This window comes from Macaca mulatta, chromosome 11, assembly GCF_049350105.2.
Source record: "Macaca mulatta isolate MMU2019108-1 chromosome 11, T2T-MMU8v2.0, whole genome shotgun sequence".
Lineage (NCBI taxonomy): Eukaryota > Metazoa > Chordata > Mammalia > Primates > Cercopithecidae > Macaca > Macaca mulatta.
Genome location: NC_133416.1, coordinates 136,037,089 through 136,063,054, shown reverse-complemented (window position 1 = coordinate 136,063,054; position 25,966 = coordinate 136,037,089). Strand labels below are relative to the sequence as shown.

Sequence of the window (25,966 nt, the reverse complement as noted above, 5' to 3'; positions counted from 1 at the left end):
CTCTGCCAGATCTGCTGGATTTTCCCCATAAGCTGGAGGGGAAACCCTCAGATATGACTTGTGAGAATGCAAAATGGTACAGGCACTTTGGAAAAATTTTGGCAGTTTCTCAAACATTAAATGTAAGGTAACCATATGACCAAGCCATTCTACTCCTCTGTGTCTACTCAAGACGAATGGAAATGTATGTCCACACAAAGGCATGGATGTGAATATTCATTGTAGCATGATTCATAAATGGATGAAACATTTAAAAAGTGGAAACAACCCAACCGGGTGGATGGATGAACACAATCTGGTATATCCATACAGCGGAATATTATTCCGCAATGAAAGAAACAAACGACTGCCCCATGCTACCATGTAGATGAGTTTCAAAAACATAACGCTAAGTGGAAAAAGTGGACACAAAAGACCGTGTATTGTATGACGCCATTCATGAGAAATGTCCACAGTAGGCAAATCTATAGAGACAGAAACCAGCTTAGTGACTGCCAGGAGCCGGGGATGGGAATGGGGATTAACTGTGACAAAAATGTTCTAAAATCGGATCATGGTGATGGTTGCCAAACTTAGCATAATGTACTAAAAATCGCTGAATTGTACATTTGCAATGAGTTGCATCCAATTCTTATATTTTTAAGCAATGCTGTGCATATCACACAACATACACTTGTAAGCCTCCAGTCTTAATTCCTGATCTACCTAATGAGAGGATTACATGAGATGACCAGAGTTGACTCTGAGTTATTAAGCCCTTACTATATGCTGGCTACTAGGTCATGTTCTCTGCTGCATTTATAAAACTGATTAAGCCTCATGCTGACCTTCTGAATTAGGAACTATGCGTATCCTCATTTTACTAAGAAGGAGACTGAGTACTGGAGGGAACGCTGTATGATTCACCCAAGGCTGCATAGCTTGAATGTGGCAAAGCCATGAGGCATTCTTTGGGAGGCATTCTCCATGATACACTTGCGTTTCAGCACATTGTACAAACATAGCCCAGGCTGTTTTTGTTCTGAAAGGTCTTTTGAAAGGTGTTTTATATAGTGGACAGTCTTGGAAGACAGACAGTGCCTTCTTCCGGAGCAAAGGGCAGACATGCTTGAGGTCCAGTATGATAAAGGCATTGTCTCTTTGGGGAGGTCAGGCAGGATTCCTGCCCGTCTTGTCAGGTTGGCCTGCTTTAACAGAACACCGTAAGTCCGGTGGCTTAAACGACACGCATTTATTTCTTACAGTTCCGAAGACTGGGAAGTCTGAGATCAGGAGGCCAGAATGGTTGGGTTTTGCTGAGAGCCCTTCTGGTTTGCAGACTGCTGCCTTCTTGCTATATCACCGCATAGTAGAGAGACAGCAAGCTCTGGTCTCTTTTCCTCTTCTTATAAGAGTACTACTGCCATCATGGGGCTCCACCCTCACTGAAGCCTAATTACCTCCTAAAGGCCCTACCTCTGATACCATTGCATTGGGTGTTAAGGGCTTCCACATACGAATTCAGTGTGGGACACAAACATACAGCCCATTATACCACCCATGATAAAAGATGCACGTTCTCGAAGGCCAGGATTCCTCCCCTGAAACCCAATCCACTACATGTGCAAGTGTCACTGGCCCCTCTGCATAACCCGGTGGGAACTGAAGCCCAGGCACCTGGTGCAGAAAGATGCTGATACAGCGGCTGTCCTTTGTCTCTGATCCCGGGGTCTTGCGTCTTCTGCCAGCATCCACAAAACTGTGACAGTTTGATTTGCCAGTTTACACTAGGGTGCCATCTCAGAGCCTTCAGAATTCTCAACAGAACTCCGAACTGCCTAAATCCAAAACCTCATGGGCCTACTGCAGACTAGGCACTGATTAAATGTCAATTCCCTCCCCTCTTCTCTCCATGGCATTCTGAGCTGTACCCAACTAGCACTGCAAGCATCATTGATCTCTCCAGACCCACGGCCACAAGCCAAGCCTGGTCCTACGGACTGTGCTTACGTACACTGAGCCTGCCTGCTCTGATGTCCTCACCCTGCTGACTCAAGATTTCACATTGCTTTGTCAACAGCCAGGGGTATCAACTCTGGATTCATTTCAGGAGGCAATTTTCTGTTTGGATACATTTATTTCCCTAAAGATACTGATTATAATTCCTGGAGATATTAGTAATGGACTCCATGTCAAAATTGTTTTAAGAGTAGCTAAGGATTGCTGTGTATACAGCTGCGATAAATTTTGGGTTGTTTCCTTCTTGGTTTTTGTAGGCTGAAAGATAGGTTCTTTACCTCTAGAAAAGTTATCAGTGCTGAAGGTGTCCTATCAACACGTTACATTCATCAAGGGTTCTGGCTTTTAGGGGACTTGCAAATCAGTGACAAAGGTCAATGACCAACAAGGACCTGTGCTGTCCACTGTGGGAGCCACAAGCCACACATGGCTATGAAGCACTGAAAATGGGGTTAGTTTCGATTTCAGTGTGCTGTTAGTATAAAACACACACTAGATTTCAAAGACTTAGTGTTAAAAAAAGTAAAATATTTCATTATTAATATTCATATTGATTACATGTAGACATGGTAATGTTTTAATATAATGGGTTAGACACAATGCATTACTACAATTAAATTCAACTTTTCTTAAAACTTTTTTTGAACATGGCTATTAGAAAATTAAACATTTCATATGTGGCTCAGGCTGGGCATGGTGGCTTATGCCTGTAATCCCAGCACTTTGGGAGGCCGAGGTGGGTGGATCACGAGGTCAGGAGATCGAGTTCAAGGTGAAACCACATCTCTACTAAAAATTCAAAAAATTAGCCAGGCGTGGTGGCAGGCGCCTGTAGTCCCAGCTACTTGGGAGGCTGAGGCAGGAGAATGGCATGAACTCGGAAGCTGGAGCTTGCAGTGAGCTGAGATCGCACCACTGCATTCCAGCCTGGGTGACAGAGTGAGACTTTGTCTCAAAAAAAAAAAAAAAATCATATGTGGCTCATATTGTGTTTTCATTGGACAGTGTGGTTTAGAACTTCATCCCCCTTTTCCTCTTCCTCCCATTGGTCTTGTGGTCTTTCTGTTAAAGCACTGTGGATTCAAGGCCACCATCAGCCCACATATCACTTTTGGGTAAATTAGGGAAAAAGCCCTTCCTTGAGATAGTACCTCCGACAGCCAGAAGAATCGTCATAGTATACAGACGTTGTTGGAATGCTTACTGCCACCTACTGGAATGCTGTCATGGTTGAGTGTGGACGTCACTGTGTGATGGTGGCGTTGAACGCAGTGGACAGTCTAGTACGGTGGTCTGTTCCTTGTTCTGAGAGTGGGGTTTGGGGAGAAGTATTTTTCATGTCATTTTTCCACCTCAACAGTTTGTAAACTTCTTTTCTAGTCAGACATGGAGTTTTAAACACCAGAGAAAACGCTGATTGCTATCTGTCAGACTCGATTTGAGGGAAACAAAAATCACTACCTGCATGCTTTTTTTGATATTTGTTTTTTCCTGGATGTGTTTCCAGGGATTACAGAAAAATACAGAGAGAGACGAAATGCTTCATTTCTGGCTTGGTAAAGCCCTCGCATTGCCTTATTCTTTAAGCAAGCATTGTGGTGTAGCATCATGACTGATGATGGGAAACACTAGGAATTGCAGTTCTTCCTCCAAAAAACTTAAGACTCTAGAGCACACATTACTTTAGGCAAGCCTTTTCTGGAAAGAGCAAAATGCTGGATATTTTAGACTTTCTAAGCCATGTGGTTTCTGTCAACTACTCAATTCTCCTGTGGTAGCCCCCAAAGCAGCTATAGGCAAAATGGAAGTGAATTTGAGTGGCTGTGTCCCAATAAAACTTTATTTACAAAATAGGCAGTGACTAGGTTTGGCCCACGGCTCATGGTTTGCCAACCCCTACTCTAGAAGAGTCCTTTTAAACAATTACCCCATGGGCCAACCCACAACACACATGTATTTTGTTTTTTATTTTTTTGTCCATCAAAAAAATTATAATTTGATGCTAACTTTGAAAAACAAGGTGGTTGTCATTGTTACTGTTGTTTTTACCAGAAATCTAGATTTTCCATTCTTTTGAAGATATAAAATACTGAAATCCCACTACCTCATGACCACAACTGGTTATAGCAATTTCCTTGCTGGGAAAGACAAAGAGCAGCATCTCAGCTGCCCTTCTAGAACAGGCAGATCCAGTTTACCACTTCACTTACTGCAGTCACCTGCTTAGCTACAGTAGGCATTCAGGGGTTGACCCATAGTCCAAAGCACCACTGATGGTTCACCAAGGGATGAGTGGGGAAAGAGAATGTGGTACGTAAACACAATGGAAGACTGTTCACCCTTAAAAAAACAAAGAAATCTTATTACTTGTTAGAACATGAGTGAACCTACAGGACATCATGTTAAGTGAAGTAGGCTGGGCACAGAAAGACAAATACTGCATGATCTCACGTACATGTGGAATCTAGTGAAGTTGAACTGATAGGAGCAGAGATAGAATGGCACTTACCAGGGGCTGGGCAAGGGGACAGTTGTGCAGATATTGGTCAAAAGATACAAAATATCAGTTGGACAGTAGAAGGAATATGTTCAAGAGGTTTTTTTTGGTACAATATGTTGAATTTAGTTACTAATGATATATTCTTTTTCTTTTTATTTTTTGAGATGGAGTCGCACTCTGTCACCCGGGCTGGAGTGCAGTGGCACGATCTCGGCTCACTGCAACCTCTGCCTCCTGGGTTCAAGTGATTCTCCTGCCTCAGCCTCCCAAGTAGCTGGGACTACACAACCATGCCCAACTAATTTTTGTATTTTTAGTAGAGATAAGAGTTTCACCATGTTGGCCAAGCTGGTCTAGAACTCCTGACCTCAGGTGATCCACCCACCTCAGCCTCCTAAAGTGTAGTAATATATTCTTGAAAATTGCTAAGAGAGTAGATTAAGTTCTCATCACACAGAAAAAGATAAGGATGTGAGGTTATGCATATGTTAATTATTAGGTTGGTGCAAAAGTAATTGTGGTTCTTGCCATTAAAGTAATGGCAAGAACCACAATTACTTTTGCACTGGCCTAATAGCTTAATTTAGCCATTCCACAATGTATATGTATTTTAAAATAATATGTTGTACATTATCTATAGATGTATGCACACACACAATTTTTAATTGTGAAAGGAAGAAAGACAGGAATTAACCAAAAACCCTAACTAGGTTGGCATGATGTGAAAACAAACAGATGGCAACGGAAACGTTGAATGGATCAGCTGGAAGTGTGTCGCACATAAGCCTCTGTATAGTTGACCCTCGTATATTTCAGTATAAATGTCCCTAGCAAATGGGATGTCCAAGTGAAGTTCCCACCAGTTCCATCCAGCTGGCTGTGGAATGACTTACTTTGATAACATCCTCGTCTGTGGACTTGCATTCCACCGACTCTGAGATGTCCATCACGGCACTGTTCTCCTCCACAGAGACCACCTTGATAGGCATGGCAACTGTCTTTCCTGTGAGTATAGCAGTGTTCAGAATGTCAGTGTCCTGCCAAAAAGAACCAAACACACTGGGGTCAAGGGAGATATTCCATTCTGTTGGGAACTGGACGATTCTAGGGGGAACCTCCCGGGGTAAACACCAGGCTGACCTTGTTTGAACAAGACACACTGTACCGTTTATACACCGTACCAGGACTTGGAATAAAGGGTTATTCTTTGGAACAATTGACCAAGAATGTTCAACGTTTACTTTTAGTTTATTTATGATCATCTTCCTAGTTTTCAACAACAATCAAAAAGTATTTATTCTTTTTCTTTGTTGCAGAGACCAAGTAGAAGTAATATATCAGTTAGGTTTTGGTTGTAAGCAACAGAAACTAACTCTGGGTACTTTGAGCAAGCATAGTAGGTTGAATAATGTTTTCCTCTCACTCCCTGCAAAAGATATCCATGCTCTAGTCTCCGGGATCTGTAAATATGTTACCTTATATGGTAAAAGGGACATTGCAATTGTGATTGAATTAGGATCTTAAAATGGAAGGATAATCCTGGATTATCTAGGTGGATCCAGTCATCCTAAAGTCCCTATAAGAGGGAGTCATGAAGGTCAGAGGAAGAGGAGGAGATGTGGCAGTGCAGGCAGAGGTCAGGGTGATATGGCCATGAGCCAAGAGATATGAACAGTCTCTAGAAGGAACAGATTTTCCCTTAGAGCTTCCAGAAGGAGTGCAGCCCTGCCAACATCTTAACTTTAGCCCCTTAAGACTCGCTTCAGACTTCTGTCCTCCAGAACTGTAGGATAATACATTTGTTTTCATTTGTCATTGCAGCATCAAGAAACTAACACAGATCCTTATGGGCTAGATCCTGGATTGCTCCCAGCAACAAAGGAAGAGCTGAAGAAGGCTTTGCAAAGTCCAGATCACCTTCCAGGATATGAAAAGCAGGATATAGCGGGCAGTGTCTCCCGAATAAGGTGGAATGAATGTCTTCAACCATTACTTTCTTTTTCTTTTTTTTTTTTACTTTATATATAAGGGAAATTTATTGGCTCATGTACCTGAAATGCCTATAGCATGGGATATGATTGTGTCCAGAGGGCCAAACAATATTGTATATGCTGTCAGTTTTCTTGACATCTTTTTTTCCCCCTTCATCTCTCCTTCCCCCATCTTCAACCACTTCTATTCTTTTTTTTTGAGATGGGGTCTCACTATGTTGCCCAGGCTGGTCTTGAACTCCTGGCCTCAAGTGATCCTCCCACCTTGGCCTGCCAAAGTGCTGGGAACATAGGCAAGTGTCACCATGCCCAGATAATTTTAATTTTTTACTTTTCTTGTAGAGACAGGATCTTGCTATGTTGTCCAGGTTGGTCTTCAACTCCTAGCTTCAAGTGATCCTCCTGCCTCAGTCTCCCAAAGTGCTGGGATTACAGGCATGGGCTGCCATGCTTGGCACCTTCATTTTTTAAAAAATGAAGACTAAAGCAAAGCAAACTGCCTTCCTCTGTTGCTCCATGGGAGCCCATTTCATCACAGCCAATGGGGACTTTGATTTATCCTGCTCTGATGACTTCATGCAAAACTATCAGCATCACACCTCTCATGGATGTTGTGATTTGCAAGATTATGATGAAAATACCTTCTATTTGATTTTGTAGGATACTACCTGATTGCCTTTTTATAATTCTTTTCTTTATGGACAGATGAAAATGAAAAAGGGCCTTTGGCTTTGGGACATCTAATGATGCCAGTTTCTCCCAAAGTCCCTCTCCAGAAACATGGCTCTGGTGTGAAGCAGGAGATGGAAAAAGATTTTCTCCCTTCTTTCTCCAGGGAAGCAATTGACACAAAAATGACCTTTTGCATTAAACAAGAGCACAGCTGAAAGAGTTATGAGTTTTAAGTAGAGCCTTGGCCTCTCTCTGATGCTTTTGCATCAGCCAGCAGTTACATCACCCTCGGCTGTGTCGTCTCCTGGGTCCATGGGATTCCTGGAGCTGGGCTGCAATCTGGGCAGGTTGAACAACATCCATTATGGAGGCTAAGAATACTTTAGAAATTCCCCAGGTCTATTTTTGGGTTCATTACAGGTAATGTGCTCAGAGTTCAATCTTTACATTTTCTCTCTCAGAATGGTCTTTGGCTAATGGCTTTATTAAAGCAGTACATTCCCTCATGGATTGTGATTAGTTTTCTAACGGTTGTTGCAATTACACACACACACACACACACACACAAACACACACACACACACACGTTCATACACTCTACCTAACACTCCCTATCCCTAAATTGCACTCCACCAAAATTAAGATGGGTTGGATATGGAGTGCAGTGGCGCGATCTCGGCTCACTGCTAACTCCGCCTCCTGGGTTCACACCATTCTCCTGCCTCAGCTTCCCGAGTAGCTGGGACTACAGGTGCCCACCCCCACGCCCAGCTAATTTTTTGTATTTTTAGTAGAGACAGGGTTTCACCGTGTTAGCCAGGATGGTCTCGATCTCCTGACCTTGTGATCCACCTGCCTCAGACATACATATTTTTCACTGACCAATATCAATTTCAGGAGCAGAGAATTAATAGTCATAGAAATAAAAAATGACAAAAGGAAACTTTGGCCTCCAGAATAAACTGGCTGGGACATGGAGGAAGTTCCCTGTGTTTAAAATCACTCTTCTGACTGGTAGTTTGGTGTCTGTGACTTGGTGGGCTGTGGAGTCTGGACTCCTGGATTCCACTCCTTGCTTTCCCATTAACTTCCTGTGCAATCCTGATCACATACCATATCTCTTGAAATCTTTGTCTCTTCATTTTGCAAATTAGTGGGGGTTGGGCTATGTCATCTATCTTTTTGACTGTTGAATCATAGACTGTCTTAGTTCATTCAGGCTGCTATAAGAAAATATCACAGACTGGGTAGCTTCTAAACAGCAGAAATTGTTTCTCACAGTTCTCAAGGCTGGGAAGTCCAAGTGCAAGATTCAGTGTCTCGTGCAGGCAGAGAGAAAAAAATGTGTGTGTGCCTGTGTTTGTGTATGAGTGCCTGTGAATGTGTGTGTGCCTGTGTGTGTGAGTGCCTGTGTGTTTATGGGTACATGTACCTGTGTGTATGTGTGTGTGTGCCTGTGTTTGTATATGAGTGCCTGTGAATGTGTGTGTGCCAGTATGTGTATGTGTGTGTGCCTGTGTGTTTATGAGTACATGTGCCTGGGTGTGTGTGTGTGTATGCACCTGTGTTTGTGTATATGTGAGTGCCTTTGTGCATATGGGTGCATATGCCTGTGTGTGTGTATCTGTATTTGTGTGCCTGCATTTGTGTATGTGTGAGTGCCTGTGTGCATATGGGTACCTGTGTCTCTGTGTGTGTGTGTGCCTGTGTTTGTGTGTGTGTGTGAGTGCCTGTGTATATGGCTACATGTGCCTGTGTGTGCCTGTATTTGTGTATGTGTGAGTGCCTGTGTTTGTGTATGTGTGAGTGTGTGCACATGGGTACATGTGCCTATTTATGTGTGTGTGTGCCTGTGTTTGTGTATGTGTGAGTGCCTGTGTGTGAGTATGCCTGTGTTTATGTGCGAGTGCCCATGTGTGCATGCCTGTGTGTATATGTATGAGTGTCTGTGTACATATGGGTGCATGTGGCTGTGTGTGTATGTCTGTATTTGTGTATATGTGAGTGCCTGTGTGTGTGTGTGCCTGTTTATGTGTAAGTGTGTACATATGGGTACCTGTACCCGTGTGTGTGTGCCTATACGTGTGGGTGAGTACCTATACATGTGTGTGCCTGTGTATGTGTGAGTGCCTGTGTTTGTGTATGTGTGAGGGCTTATGTGTGTGTGTTCCTGTGTGTATATGTATGAGTGCCTGTGTGCATATGGGTGCATGTGCCTGTGTGTATGTGTGAGTGCCTGTGTTTATTGCGAGTGCCTGTGTGTGTATGATATTGACATGGCAGGCCTGCAGAGTTCTTTGCATCTGGTTGCACCTCTCAAATATCTTTTTAGTTGAGGCAAATTCACAGCAATATGCCTAGCACACATTTACATGTATACAATTGTTCTGTCTTCTGAAACCTACCTAGACCCCCGCTGGACCAAGAAGAACACATCGTGTGCACGGCTGGCTGGGGGTGGAGAGCACTTCCCTTTATGCTGCTGCCTAGCACTGCTGGGAAGAAGGTTTACACTGCTAGCTGCCTTTCCTCTGGCCCCATCTGGTTCTGACAGGTTCAGCATCACAGAGGGCAGCCGCTTCCTGAAGGCACACAGGTGTACAATTCCCGCCAACCCCAGTAGGTATTAGAAACCGCTTATCAACACTGTCTCAAGGCCTCGGACCACGAGGAAGGCATAACTATGACTTGGAAGCATTTTGTACTATTCAATGTTTCTTCTCTCCTTTTACCCTGCTCTGAAGTCCTCCACCTGCTTCCATCATAAATCAGAGAACAGTTCTGTTTTGCTGAAAATGATCAATAAAGTAGGATTCTTGAAATCATGGTCATTTCAAATTTGAAAAAAGCCCGAGGCTTCTGAGAAAACACATTTTTGTTGTTTGATTTACCCTCATAAATGTAAATTAGTTTGGTCATTTTCTAGGTGAATTGTATTTTTAACTTTTAAATAAATAACATGGAATTACTTCTGTATATGGGTCCATGTGCCTGTGCGCATGTGTGTGCGCCTGTGTGAGTGCCTGCGTGCGTGCATGTGGGTGTGTGTGCCTGCACACGTGTGTGTGTGCCTGTGAGTGCCTGCGTGCGTGCATGTGGGTGCGTGTGCCTGCACACGTGTCTGTGTGCCTGTGAGTGCCTGCGTGCGTGTGCATGCCTGAGCGCGTGTGTGTGCGCCTGTATGAGTGCCTACGTGTGTGCGTGTGCCTGCGCGCATGTGTGCACCTGTGTGCCTGCGTGCGGGTGTGTGCCTGTGTGCGTGCGTGTGCCTGTGCGTGTGTGTGTGTGCCTGTGTGAGTGCCTGCATGCGTGTGTGCACGCCTGTGTGAGTTCCTGCTTGTGTGCGGGTGCGCGTGCCTGCGTGTGTGTGTGTGTGGCTGTGTGTGCGTGTGTGTGCTTGTGTGAGTGCCTGCGTGTGTGTGGGTGCATGTGCCTGTATGTGTGAGTGCCTGTGTGTGCATGATGTCGATGTGGCAGGCCTACAGAGTAGGCCCTTGCACGTATACAAACACAAGCGCACACACACAGACATATACACACGCATACATGTAGGGGCACATGTACCTATACATAGAAGTGATTTCATGAAGTCATTCCAGAAGTAAATCCATGTTCCTTAACACGGAAGTGTTAAACAGACTCAGAAGTGTGAATGGACTCAAATATGTTAGGGGAGTTCAACTGACTGGCCACGCAGTTGAGAGATTTGTCCCAGGAATGGGTATAAAATGCCCCACTTCGAATTTCCCACAAGGGTTCTCCTGCAGAGTAGAAAAGAGTGAGGAAATGTATTACATCCACACAATGGAAGACTATTCAGCCACAGAAAGGAATGCATGCACGCGACAACATGGATGGATCATGAACATGTTGTGTGAAGTGGAACAAGCCCAACACAAAGGCCCCACATTACATGGTTCTATTCATACGAAATGTCCAGGCCCGGCAAATCCACAGACAGAACGTGCATTAGTGGTGGCCAGGGGATGCGGGGATGGGGAAGGGAAGTGACTGGTAATGGGTACGGGATTTCCTTTTGTGGTGGTGAAAATGTTTTGAAATTAGATAGGGATGATGGTTCATAACCTCGCAAATACTAAGAACCACTGACCTGAATATTTTAAAACAGTACATTTTATGGCATGAGAATTATATCTCTATAAAAAGAAAGGAAAGTGTGTGGGATGGGGCTGGAGCCATGGAAAGGCCACATCAGGCTCAGATCCGGCTTTCGACTCTGGGCTTCTGCATGGCCTCGGAAAAGCCAAAGATCTATCCACCCCACAGCTGACTGACCCTGGAAATGGGACTAAGAACAGACACATTCATGGCTCAGAGACCAGACGTTTGCCTAGTAAAGCAACTTTGGGGGTTAAATTTCATGAGGGTCTGGAGAAAGGGTGAGCTTAAGCTAAAATGTCCCAGAGAGCAGAAAACAGCCTCTCTCAATTCATGTGGCCAGGAGTCAAGAAGAGGTAGTAGTTAATAAAAGGGGAAAAAAAAGCCAGGTCACACTTGAGGCGCTCTTGGCATGGGCTAGGTGTTGCTAATGTTCTCACTGCTACCCCAAAGCCATGAAGCAGGTAGTTGTGTTATCCTTAGTCTATGGATGGGGACACTGAGGCATGGAGCTGAGTGACTTGTCTGGGGGCACAGCCCATACATGATTTGGCCACATTTGAACGTCCAGCCCAAGGCAGGAGCATATGTTCTTGACCACAACTTCTCGGCAGGTCAAGAGCAAGGACCTGAGAGAGAATTGCCTTAAATCCTCACTCTGCCCTTCTCTTGCTGTTATTTAAATGCTCCAAGCATCAGATTCTTTGACTGTGAACTCCCAGAATAATTAGGGTTGTTGTGAAGATTAAATCAGATAATGTTTATGGATTGCCTGTCAGGGTTTGGAACAAAGTCCAAGTTGACTCAAAGGGCAGCTATTAAACATAAATGTGAAGTGTCTCGTATGAGGCAATTGGTGGCTGGAGGGAGGCCAAATTCACCCACTTCAATGTCTCTTTTTCTCTGAAAATTGGGGCTGTGCACGGGGAGGAATAGAAAATAAAATAAAAACAAGTCAAACACATAGCAGACATCCGATATTTATGTTAGCACTTTTTGTATTCATTTCAGATTTTTTTCTTTTACAAAAGAGAAAAAACATGGCTGATAACTTGAAAATCTCCTCTGTTATTTTTCCGGTCCTGATCCTCAATTTCTGTCCCTAGAGGCCAGTCACCGTCGGGATTTGACATGTATCTTTCCAGTTTGTGATTCTTGTACTTTTACCAAATATCCATACTCATGTAGAGAAAATACGGTATTGTCTTTTGCTTTTATGTTTTATACAAAAGCACGTTTTACAGTTTATATAAATATATCATATTGTGCTTTCATCAACTTCTGTTTTGTTTTTCAAAACACTCAACATTATGTTTTTATGATCTGTCCCTGTTTGTGTAGCTGGAGCATTTATTCCTATTTAGATCCATATTTACATACTGATTGAATTCATTTGTCTCAAAACTGACTAAATTCCATCGTGTGCCTTTTCTGTATTTTACTTCTCCATTCTCTTACCCCTGGAAACTTACAGTGTTTCAAATTCTTTGCCTTTGCAAATACCTGAATCTTTCCATGTGCGTATGTATCCAGGTTTTTTAGCACCTTCTCATCCTAGAAGTGAAATTGATGGTTGAGAGTCTACACATTTCCTCTTTGATCCTGCTAGTTGGTGGTTGTCGTCACACACTCTGAGCAGCAGCATGTGAGGCCGTCCTTCCCTGAGACCCTGGCAAACCCCCGTTATTGGCCAGATGATGGTTCCAGTTGGTCAGTTAACTGGAACCTGTTGCTGTGATGGGATTTTGTAGATGTGACTAATGCTCATAACCAGCTGACTTTATTTATAAAGGAAGTTTTCCTGCATAATCTGGGTGGGCCTGATCCAACTGGTTGAAAGTCATTTAGAAGCAGAGCCGAGGCTTCCCTGAACAGGAAGAAATCTGGCCTGTGGACAGCACTTCAGTTTGTGCCCCAAAGATCCAGGCTGCCCTTCATGACAGTTTGTCCATGACACATAGCTATATCTGTCTGTCTATCTAGTCTATCAATCTTCTGTCTATCTTCTTATGTGTCCATCATCTCTCCAATCTATTTTCTATCATCTAATCTGTTATCTAATCTATCATCTATCTATCATCTATCTTATCTCTCACTATCTATCTATCTATCTATCTATCTATCTATCTATCTATCCATTCATCCATCCACTCATCTATCTACTTATCTCCTCATCTTGTTTCTCTGGTGAAACCTGCTCTCTTACCAGCCTCTTTATTTTAGGTAATTTGGTGGGTAGGGTACCATTCACTTCCCTATTACTGTAATAACTGTGCCTGGCTCATGGTGGCCATGGAGGTTCAGGGCTTGTGGACTGCAGAGACCTGAGGGCTCTAAGGCCTGGCTTTGGGCCAGTCCATGATTCCAAGGTCATGGGCACATGGGCAAATGGGGCTTGGCAAGCTGCTTTCTTCCTTGAGGAAGCTGATCCCCGTCTTTGAACTATATGCCGGGAAAGTGACTGCAAAAAGTGTCTAGGAACCACAAACAACAAGTGGGAGTCCCATAGAGAAAGCAGGAATTAGTCCGCCTTATACTTTGCTGTGAAAAATTGGCCCTTCTAAGTAGATCTAAGTGAATTGAAGGGGCTTTTCTAACCATGCAGATTAAACCAGGTGGCCACACATCTCAAAGGAGACCCTGCAGGAACTCCCATTGGTAGTGCCCAGACCCTACATTCTCATTCCCAAATTTAATTTCTGGGAGAAACTTCTCCTATAGAACTGGCTATTTTAAAGCAAGTTATAAGCCATCTCATTTTTGAGCACCAGAATCAGAGAGTAAAGGTGTTCCTCAGCCCATCTGGATGAGGAGGAATGAGTTGCCCAGGGCCACACAGCTGGACAGTGACACCATCTTGCTTTTATTTCTTTTATCCACTGCACCTGCCACCTCTCTCAAGTGTGTTTTCTCTAAGGTGGAGCAGACCTTCGGTGGCGACAGCAGCACGCGTTATGCGCCAGGTTCTCTTTAAGCGCTTCACACGTCCCAGCTCCCTGAACTCTTGGAGGGAGACTGTTCTCACCCTGATTTGAAGCACGAAGAGACGAAGTCAAGAATGCCAACTAACGCACTCAAACTCACAAAGCCAGCAGCGGGGTGGAGCTGAGACATGAACCCCAGTGAGAGGTTCAGCCCTTGGTTCTTACTCTTTGCACAAGACAACCCTCTAGAAAACAAGCTCACCAGTGAGGGGTGTGGGAATGGGAGTGGGAGTGATGGGTGGCCCTGAGGGCCTGTCTCGCCCTGGACTGGAGAAGTCACTGGACAGTGGGACGTGGACATTTTTCATTTCTCTCCAGACCCATTCTGACATCAGTGACTCTTAAATCTATCTATCCAATCCGTCTTCAATCATCTATCTAAGGACACTTAAATTTAAGGATGCTTAAGGATGCTTAAGGATACTTAAATCCAAGTGTCCTTCCTTCCATCTGCAGCCAGAGAAGCAGTCCACTCTTGTGAACACCTCCCAAATCCACGGATTTTCTTCCCCACCACCTGTCTCTGAGGGAGGAATAACTGGCAAATGCTCCCCTCCACACACATCCACAGAGCCCAGGGTGTCTCGCTTGGTCTCCTCTGGGCGCTTGCGGAGTGGACTGTAGACCAAAAGTTTCACATTTTCCCTGAGGAAGGCAACTAATAGGGAAATCTACTATTCACTAATTCCAAGTAGATGCTGAGAACAGAGATGGTAACTATGTACTGCTTCTCAGAATGAAAAGACAGATGGACTGAATTTCTGTGGGGAGAGCAGGTGTCTGTGATGGTTTCATAGACGTCTTTCACATCCCATTAGATTTTGCAGACTGACGAATAAGACAGAGGGGCCAATTCCTGCCCATGGCATGTTTCTATGTGAACTTGTTAGCCAGGAATGATTTTTACATTTTCAAGGCTTTAAAAAAAAAAAAGTAAAGAAAAACTATATGCAACAGAGACTATGTGTCCTGCAAAACTGAAAATATCTACTATCTAGCCCTTTATAGAAAAACTTTTCTGATCCCTGAACAAGATCATTTTTTCCAATTGGAGGGGCCCTCTTTCCTCCAAAGGCCTCTTTTAATCCTTGAGTTTCCGGCCATTCTCTCTGGTAGAGCCGTGGAGTCATCTTCGTTTTGCCGATGCTAACTCCTGTCCTTACCGCTTTCTCCTCTTCAGTGGTTGCAGCCTCTGATCCACCGTGCTTCCAGTGGGACTTCAATATCAGCATGATGGCTTCCTCCATAAAAGCCGGCACCCTTTGCTCAGCTTAGCGTAGATTTGCATCTTGATAATTTGCATTGCATGTTTGGACCTATGAGAAGTCTTGTGCTAAACCAGAGGGGCTCATAATTATGATGGTGGGGGTAATAAAGTTATTGTTTTTTGTAAGTTCTTGGATGATAATTCATTTAGGCAGGAAGCTGGTTAATGGGGGTAGGCCTCCTATAAGGGTAGATATTAGTGGTATTAGTCAGGTTAGTTTGCGTTAAATAGGAAGGGAGATTTGAACTGGGGAGAACTTTGTAAGTGGTTGATCATTTACATTTGTGATGATTTGCATGTTACTGACAGTATCTGGTTCTCCGCACGAGCTTTTAGCTCAAGGAAGGTGAATATAAATACTTGAATAGCAAGAGGCCCCTAAAACTGGCCTTTCTGGACTTAACCATAGCAGATAACATTACAACACTTCCTGCTGCAAAGGAAACATATATGAACAGGAAAAAAAAAAAAGATCATTTCTTCCTCTATCTCAGTTGAAGCACAGTCGGTCAGGGAAACATCCCAGCAGGTTAGGAGGACGCTGGAGACAGCTGGAAGGCACACCGCTCACATGGCAGGTTCTGGGGAGATCAAAGGTCCAGTTTTGAAACTGGAACCCAGCAAAGAGGGTCCAGCTGTCAGCATGCAGAGGGCAGCGACCATCGTGGCTTCGTGAGTTCAAACTGAAAAAGCGCCTGCCTTGTGGCCTCCATGGGAGCTGTGTTCCTGCTCCCGCCTTGTTGGAGCTTTGCTTTCCTCATCTGTGAAATGGGGATAATCCCGCTTTCCTCTAGGGTTGTAGGCAAGAGGACCTACAAAAAATCCCAGGTCAGTGCCTGGTACAGAGGTGGCCACTCCACCACCCCAACCCTGTCCATCTTCATCCCAGGAAACAGAGCCCATAAACTGTGACACTGTATTTGAATGTCCTGATTCACCATGTCGCTTTTGAGCTCCCTGTAGCTGCACCAGACAAATAGGTTCCATTATTATGTAACACAGTTGTGAGTTGTTTTCAGTTGCCATGGACCCCCAGGTTGAAGGTCACATAACCTGAGCATGCCTAGATGAGCCACAGTTGCAAACACAGAGAAACCCTAAGTGCTCAAACTGAGGTGTGGGAACTGAATTAAGAAGAGGGCACTGCATAATAAGGTCCAGGAGCCCTGGCATCACCCCATGGCAGGATCCAATCAGATTGAACCCTGGCATCACCCCATAGCAGGATCCAATCAGATTGAACCCTGGCATCACCCCATGGCAGGATCTAATCAGATTGAGCTCTGGTGTCACCATGGCAGGATCCAGTCAGATCATGCCTCCGTGCATCACCTCATTGCAACATCCAATCTGATCACATCTCATTACCCAATGCTTATAAACCCCAACTCAGCCCCCAGCTCTAGGAGAGACTGCTTTGGGAATTATCCCAGGTGTTTTCTTTACTTATTAGAAGTAATAAAATCTCCTTGCTAACTCCTCCTTGGTTGTGGTTAGTAGATTTATACCTGCCAAGCAACAGAATCCACCTGTTGCGTGAGTAACAACCCCAGCTTCTCAGCTGCAAGAGGATGAGCATTCAACTGCAACTAATTTGGGAATCAATTTTTTATCACTTGGAAGTCAAAGGAGTGGCTGTTTATTTGCACTTACAATTCAGTAAGGAGGCACCATCAGAGGGGACCCGGAGGCATTGGGAAGGTGCTTTGCTGGGGGCTTCAGTGCCTTGAAGCTGAACCCCAGGGTCTGGAGCAAGGTGTGGGCTGGTACTGACCACTCAGTGAATGTGGAGTCTGGGACTGACCTGCCCTGGGGATAAAGCCGTGCCCTTCCTGAAGTAAAGAAAAAGAGCTTTTCTAGCTACCAGACAATGACGGAATCTGTTTGGTAGGATAATATTGAGATACTTACATTTTCCCTCTCTGTGGCTCCCCCTTCCTCCTATTCAAGCAGGGAAACCAGTTCTGTATGCATCATGGGGGAAGGAGGAGAAGGACAGAAAACAAAACGCCTCCTGAATTCCAGAGAGGTGAGGAAGTTCACGGGTATGACAAAACGTTTGGCCAAAATCACGGGGGACAGGGGGCTCTCCCTTCGCCCATCCTTCCAGAACAGAAAGAACCAATTTTTTTCTCTTGGGAGGTAATGAGAGAGGAAGAGTGGTCTTTGGGCTCTGAAAGGAAACACGTGTCTGGTTTCTAGGCAGCGTGTTTGGAGAAGACGCAAGAGGAGATGCCTGCCTGGTGTCTGTGCAACACAAAGACCCTTGAATTCCAGAGGTAGCCCCCAAAAGGCAGGGGCTAGGGAAATAAGCTGATCAGATCTGGAGGAAATAAAGACCCAAGATATTGTGGCAAAAGAGGCTGCCTCTCAATATCCACTCCCCTTTTTTCTTCAGTGACTGAACCATGATGCTTTGGGAGGTGGGTTGGGAGGAGAGACTAAACTCAGCCTCCCTTGCAGCTGGCTGTGACCATGTGACTGGGTTCTAACACAGTGGTTCTCAAAGGGTGGTGCCTGGGCCAGCAGAATGAGCATCCTCTGGGGACTTGTTAGAAATGCAAAGTTTTGGCCTTTACCCCAGACCTGTTGAATCAGAAACTCTGAAGGTGGGTGGGGCACATTAACCTGTGCTTTACCAATTCCTCAGGTGATTCTGATGCTGTTGAAGGTTGAGAACTGGTCTAGTCCAAAAGTAAACAGAAATATGCAGTACTTTAGAAAACCTCCTTAATGAGAACTAGACTCAGTAAGCGGGGGCATTTCTTTTATTCTTTTTCCCTTCCTGCTACTGGGAATATAGATATAATGGCTGGAACACCAGCAGTCACCTTGGATCATGAGGCAAACTTGGACATAAAAACCATCTGCTAGGCCGGGCAGAGTGGCTCATGTCTGTAATCCCAGCACTTTGGGAGGCCGAGGTGGACAGATCACTTGAGGTCAGGAGTTCCAGACCAGCCTGGCCAACATGGTGAAACCCTGTCTCCACTAAAAATATAAAAATTAGCTGGGCGTGGTGGCACATGCCTGTAATCCCAGCTACTATGGAGGGTGAGGCGGGAGAATCACTTGAGCCTGGGAGGTGGAGGTTGCAGTGAGCTGAGATCTTGCCACTGCACTCCAGCCTGAGTGACAGAGTGAGACTCTGTCTCAAAAAATAAACAAACAAACAGCCATTTACTGATGGTGAGATGGTAAGATAGGAGAAGCCTAAATCTCTGATGACTAATGAGTGGTCATGGCCTTACTTATGTAGATATTTCTTTTTATGCTTGAGATGGTGGACAAAGACTAGTACTGGTTATACCTGAATGCATTACAACAAATTCTAGTTTTGTAACCATGAGAAGTCAAGTCTCTGGCAAGGATGCTAGATGGTGGCTTGCAGTCTGGGAATGGCAGGGAGTGGTGGTAATCCCACTGTTCTGTGTGGCTGCTGGTGGTGGGAGCCCCTGCGGAGCCAGGCTGACAGCAGGGCTGTTACAGGAGGAAGGAGAAAGCAGAGACTGACCATTCGGTCTAATTTGCAGCAATAGAAAAATTACTCCAAAAGGGCGCTTCATTTTCCCAATTCACGGCATACTAGTTAAAATGGTGCACGGGTCGCACGTTGGTGTGCTGATTAGTGAGGGTGCTTGAAGCGTGGGTTCTGGATTCAGGGCAGAAAAGCCCAGAGAAGAGCCATCTGATTAACAAGCTGGCTCTGTTAGGTGCAACCAGCGATTTACATAATCAGGTGATTAAGAATACATTATGTGCACGCACGCGCACACACACACACACACACACACACACACACACACACACACACACACACACAGAGAGAGAGGCATTGTAGGGGAGGCCTCTTACAATTCCACCCACTAAGGGTAATTTTCCCTCTGAGCAGGCTAAGTGCAGACCCCAGCTCTGCTGCTGGGTGCGGTGTAACAATTTCTCTCATCAGGGGAGCAAAGAGAACCTTGTTACCGCTGTCTTGCAAAGGGCAGTCCTGATGGAGCAGACCAGGCTGGACCTGTTATCTGACCACACCGCCTCCCCGCTCCCATTTCCTAATGAGCCCCAAGCGTTCTGTATGATGTTTGGGTAGAATTGATTAAAAAATGCTTGAGGAGATGCTGATAGGAAAATGCATCGCTGATGGCGACGCTAACAATTCCCCTCATTTCCTCTGCGACTGCCTTAGATTCGGTAGGAGCAGTGAGACCCCGAGGTGGCAGGGCAGGGGACAGAGGAGAGAGGAGGCTTCTCACAGGAAGCTCTCTCTTCTGAACATTTACAGGGAGCAAGAGAAAAGGCTTTCTTCATCAATACACTGGCAGGCCCATCCATGCGGAGGCTGTTCTCAGTTACGCCTTCTCTGTCATCTCCGTTTGTCTTGACTTTGCAATTCCTTCTAGAAATCTTAGCACAGTGCAATAGTGTACCAATTAAGATCCATGTCTAAAAGCAGGCAGCATCTCAGCCCAGCACTCCATAGCAGAGTACAGCAGGGTGCGTGTGGCGCTGAGTCACAAGAGCTTACTAGTTAGCTCAGAGATCCTGCGGGAGCCATCAATCATCAGAGCGGCCCAGAGTTATTGGGCATCTACGATGTTGTTAGGCAGCAAGCAATGCACTATTGTACACGTAGTCATGAGAATAATAGTAATTTATGTGCATGCCTCTGTTAGTTTTCTAAGGCTGCTGTAATGAAGTACAGCAAACGGGGTGGCATACAACAACGGAAATTTATTCTCTCACCATTCTGGAGGCCAGAACTTTGACATCAAGTTGTCAGCAGGGCTGTGCTCCCTCTGAGGCTCTAGGGCAGGATCCTTGCCTGCCTCTTCCTAGCAAGGGGTTTGCCTGCAACCCTGTGATTCCCTGTCTTGTGTATGTGACGCTGCAATCTCTGCCTCTGCCACCGCGTAGCGCTCTCCCTGTGGCTCTGTCCAAATCTCCCTCCTACAGGGACACCAGTCATTGGATTAGCAGCCACCTAATGACCTCATCTTAACCCATTGGTATCTGCAAAGACCCTATTTCCAAAGAAGGTCAGATTCATAGGTACTGAGGCTTAGGACTTCAGCATATCTTTTGGGGGAACAAAATTCAACCCGCAACAATGTCTCTTTATTCTTTGCAAAGAATTTTCACATAAATCATTGCCACATTTGATATTCAACACAGCAGAGCAGAAAGGGCTGGTGTCACCACAGGAGGGGAAACTAAGGCACAGAGGACTTGGATTCCTGCCCTTCTGGCCTCCAGACAGCCAAGCCCTCCACAGGAGGGGAAACTGAGGCACAGAGGACTTGGATTTCCACGCTTCTGGCCTCCGGACAGCCAAGCCCTCCACAGGGGGGAAACTGAGGCATAGAGGACTTGGATTTCCACCCTTCCGGCCTCCGGACAGTCAAGCCCTCCATAGGAGGGGAAACTGAGGCACAGAGGACTTGGATTCCCACCCTTCCGGCCTCCGGACAGTCAAGCCCTCCACAGGGGGGGAAACTGAGGCACAGAGGACTTAGATTCCTGCCCTTCCGGCCTCCGGACAGCCAAGCCCTCCACAGGAGGGGAAACTGAGGCACAGAGGACTTGGATTCCCATCCTTCCAGCCTCCAGACAGCCAAGCCCTACAGTGTGCTCTCCCTTTCCTGTGTCAGCCCCTCTGAGCTGATGGTGAATTGATCCAGTCAGCACCATCGTAGTCGTAAAAATATCAACCCTAACATGGGCCACCTTGCACCCCACCATGATTCTGAGCTCTTTTCAAGTACCAGGTGCTGTTCCAGGCATCTCTGCATGCACTGATTTATCTAGTCTCAACAGCCCAATGAGCCGGCACTTCAACTCTCCCCCACTTCACAGGTTAGGAGATGGAGGATTTGCAGGAAGTGTAATGAACTAGCTCCAGAATTGGTAGCTACTAAGTATGGAGGCGGGGAGGGGAGCCGGGGATGGAGCCCAGGCCAGTGGAACCCTAAAGCTCATGCCCTGACCCACTGCAATATCTGACACTAATATCCCTCAAATATTGGAACTCAACTTAGAAAAAGCAAATGCATACACTAAATATCTCAGGAAATCTCCTTTTAAAAAAACAGCTTTATTGAAATATAGTTCAAACACCATACGATGCACACATTTAAAGCATACTAACCAGTACACTCTCACTTTATCTGGTTTCAAAACATCTCCCTCATGCCAAAAGGAGACTCTAATCCCATTAGCAGGCACTCCCATCCCCCTCTCCTCCCAGCCCCTGGCAACCACTAATCTGCTTTCTGTCTCTATGGACTTAGCTATTCTGGATATTTTATTTAAAGGGAATCATACAATATGTGGCCCTTTGCGCCTGGCTTCCTTCATCATATTTTCAAGGTCTGTCCACGTGGTAGCATGGATTGGTCCTTCCTTCCTTTTAATGGTCTGATAATATTCTATTGTATGGATAGACCACATTTTGTGCATTCCGTTCTCAATTGATGGACATTTGGGTTCTTTCCAGTTTTTGGCTATTATGAGTAATGTTGCCGCGAACATTTAGGTACAAGTCTCCGTGTAGATGTAGGTTTCATTTCTCTTGGGTTTACACCTAGGAGCGGCATTATGAAAGGTCCTTTATTTATTTATTTATTTATTTATTTATTTATAGTAGGAACGGCCTTTATTGGCTGCAGCGGTAAGTGGAAGAGGGGATACAGCGTCCGCAGACCTGAAATCAAATGAGATCATGTGAGCAACCCCATGGAGGAGCCAGCTGGATCTCGGTTGTGCCGGTCCGAGATTCCCGGTGTCCCGGCGCTTGAGGATAGAACCAGCGGATAGGAAGCCGCCGGCACCGAAGACATGACGCCGAGGGGGCCAGAGCTCTTTCCCTCTTCCTCCGCACATTACGGGGAGCGGTACCACAAGCCCGATCCCCGCCAAGAAAAGGAGGATGGTCCTTTTTAAAAGTAGGTCATTACGTAGACTTTTCCCCAAGGTGAGTTATCTTTCTTTAACTCTGGTGAACTGACAAAGTTAGAATAATCCCGTGGATTTATGAATCTCCTTCCTCCAAAGTGGCCCAAGCACTTTTCTCCATGCTATGAAATCCACTTCTCTGGTCATTCCAGACAGCAAGGGGGGCTCCAGAAGGGCTTTGCCTGGGTCAGGGGCTGGGAAGTGTGGCCATGCTGGCCACCAGGCAGGCCTCCTGTCCTGGGCCCCTGTTTCCCGGAACACGCTCCACTTACAGGCACGTGGAGGCATCGTCCTCTGTCTTCTGTGAATCCTGCTCCTTGTGGCTCCGAGAACTCTGTGTTCCGAGCTGCAAATGTTCTTGGACGGTGTCTCATTAATTATAGCTTATCAGCTGCCTTGCGAGTTGCATCTTAATGAGTGACCCTCATCGCTGACCCTTTATTAGCACAGGAGTTCTTTGTTGGGTCCTGAGTCTCTTCCGATTTTTTAAACACAGATCAATGGGATGTTGTGGGGCTGACGTGTCCCGCTTCCCATCCCGGAGGATCGGGAAAGCTTCCTTGCAGGTGGTCTGCGCAGCTCTGCTCCTGGCACCGACCCCGCCCCACAGCCAACAAGAAATCCCTTTGATGTGCAGACGAGGATGGGGTAGGGGTTCTCTCATTATCCAGTTATGTGGCTAGATCCTATTTCAAGAGAGTTTACTCTGCACACAGTGGCCAGGGCCAGCCTTGGGGTACCTGAAAACCCTAAGAATACAGAGGTCAGAACACAAAGGAGAGTCATCCTTGTCGAAATGACCTGCAAGGGTCCAGGCATGTGGCTTCTGGACTGTGGAGAAGGGTGCTAACTGCATTGGTCACATGGGGCTGAAAATAGAGTTAAAAACCCTTTAAAACGTCAATGAGACCAGGCTGCTGCTCTGCTCAAACCTCCGCCTGGTTTTCATCTGATTCAGAGTGAAGCCAAAGTTCTGTGGAATCTGGAGCCCTTGGTTTCCTCCCTGCTTCTCCTCCAGTCCGTCATGTTTTCCAGCCACAGCATCTTGTTGCTATGTCTTAAACATGGCAGTCTTTGCATATGCTGTTCCTTCTGCCTGGAGTGCGTTCCCTGAGATACCTGCATGGCTCCACCCTCACCTTCCTTCACCCCCTATTCCCATTCCCTGCTATGATCTCCCCAACTGTGATCACCTAGGAGACATTGTTTCATTTCAGCTTTGAGGCCTTGGCTGTCTCCCTCTTAAAGAGAATCTCCACGAAGAGATGTTGTGTCTCTCAGTCGCTGTTCCTCCCCTACTGCCTGGAACAGTGACGGGGCGTAGTAGTTGCTTAACGAACATATAGGGCATGAAAGAAAAGGAGAAACCATTTGCACATCTTTCCTATTTGAGTTCTAAAAGCATTTTAAATATGGGAATTTGAGGTCATGGCACTTTATGAAGAAGGCCTTGAATCAGAAAGAAGCAGCAGTATCTTGGCCTGCTTCCTGCAGGAGCACCATCAGGACCCCGGATGGAGTCGTTGTCTGAAGAGCCAGCCTTGGAGATGAGGCCGCGGCCCTGTGCTTGGGCTGCAGACAACTGCAGATGTGAAGAGACTGCAATCCAGGAATGATGGATGGCTCAGGGCAGCCCGTATGTCAAGACCAGGAAACAAAATCTTCAAGCTTCAGCCTTGGCTTGGGCAGCAGGAGATCCAGGAGTTGTTACCCCCAAAAAACTGTGAAGTAGGTAGAAACCCCAAGAAGGATGGGGCTAAATTCGTTTCTTACTCCCTGATGGAATGGTGGATTTAGAAATCTGGGCGAGGCTCAGGACAGCAAGTCATGGTTTGAATCTGCAATCCCCATCTGAGGGATGGAGATTTATATCCAGGCTGCTGCTCTGTGGACCACGCCGAACCTCCGAGCCCCTTCTGATTGGTCAGTGTTATGACTCTGGTCTGTTCTGATTGGTTGGAGCCCACACCACTCCAGTTGGTGGAATCTGAGCATCACCTCCTTTGCATCCATGTAAATGAGACTTTTCAGGTAACAAATGGGATTGGCTCTGCAATTTCTCTGGTGCCCTATGAGTGACCATGATGACTCCCTAATCTCCTGATGAACGTGGCAGCAATGACTTTTTTTTTTTTTTAGACAGGGTCTTTCTGTGTTGCCCAGGTTGGAGTGCAGTGGCAAGATCACTGCTTACTGCAGCCTGTAACCCCTGGGCTCAAACAATCCTCTCACCTCAGCCTCCCGAGTAGCTGGGACTGCAGGCATGCACCGTCCTTGCCCTGATATTATTAATAATTCTTTTTGGTAGAGATGGGGTCTTGCTATGTTGCCCAGGCTGGTCTCCAACTCCTGGCCTCAAGCAATCCTCCCACCTCAGCCTCCCAAAGTGCTGGGATTACAGATGTGAGCCACCATGCCATGCCTCCCCCACCTTTTATAAAAGTAAAACTTTATCCATGTTAAATGTCTTACAATAGCAATGACCTCCTTTTAACGAGATTCTTACATGAGCTGTTCATGGGTCTTCTTGGGGTACCTGGAAACCCCAAGAATGCAGCGGTCAGAACACAAAGGACAGTCATCCTTGTCCTAATGACCTACAGGGGTCCAGGCATGTGGCTTCTAGACTGTGGAGAACTGTGTTAACTGCATTAGTCACATGGCGTTAAAAACAAGCCTCATTCCTCTTCCCTACTGCACTCTGAGTTTCTGCCAGAGGTTACCACTGGAGGAACATAGACTCACAATAGTAAACCACTTAACAGATCAATCCTGCGGAGATGCAACTTGTCTCAAATGGTAGCTGAGCAAATTTTCCTCCCTCCCTGAGGACATAGCTAACAGCTCTGCTGGCTGGCAGTAACAGACCAATAATTCTGGGCTGTCACTGCAGGGAAACCCAACTCCCTCCTCATTTACTTTCAATTCATTCACAGTGCAAGCTGGGGTACAGGAAACAAACTTTACTTATCTGTCAATTTGCTTCTAACACAAGATAGAGAATCCATTTCAAAACATTCATTTAAAAAAGAAAGCAATTCAATTTAAGCAGGCACCATCTTTGGAAAGCCCCACGCTATAAATGAGTTATTAAACAGGCCATCCTTTGGGGTGGCACATGCGCTAAGTGGCACCAACTTCCCTGAGAAATGGCCTTTTATTTTTTTGCAATCTAGCCAAGAAAGGAGGCAGTTGAGAAATATGTATTTTGTTTCTCCAAAGTTGTAATCTCTTTCACTGTTTGCAATATTTTGCATCACTTGGGTATAAACACATTATTGCTATAAATCAAAGGTATTTTCAAAGTCAGTCCCAAGGGCAGAGCCTGCTCCAGCAGTATTATGAAAGAGGTGAAAGTGGTCTGTGGTATCTGAGTGTGAGAGGCATTTCTGGTGTGCATCCATACCTGGACCTCTTCTTTGTCCTGAGCCACAGGGCGTCTATGTCCCAGACCCTTTGCAGCCAATAAAATACGAGTGGA

General features: G+C 45.7%; 1 protein-coding gene and 1 non-coding gene across 2 annotated transcripts in view; both read right to left on the bottom strand.

The window, feature by feature from the left end:
• Positions 1-25,966, bottom strand: part of TMEM132C (transmembrane protein 132C) — a 439,369-nt gene that overhangs the window by 33,869 nt on the left and 379,534 nt on the right. The window contains exon 5 of the mRNA XM_015109695.3: positions 5,392-5,535. Coding sequence (XP_014965181.3) covers positions 5,392-5,535 — 144 coding nt within the window. The remainder of the gene's footprint in view (positions 1-5,391; positions 5,536-25,966) is intronic.
• LOC114671182 (small nucleolar RNA SNORA57) lies at positions 22,311-22,459 on the bottom strand. The gene has a single exon (XR_003721069.2). It is a non-coding gene; the product is annotated as a small nucleolar RNA SNORA57 (small nucleolar RNA).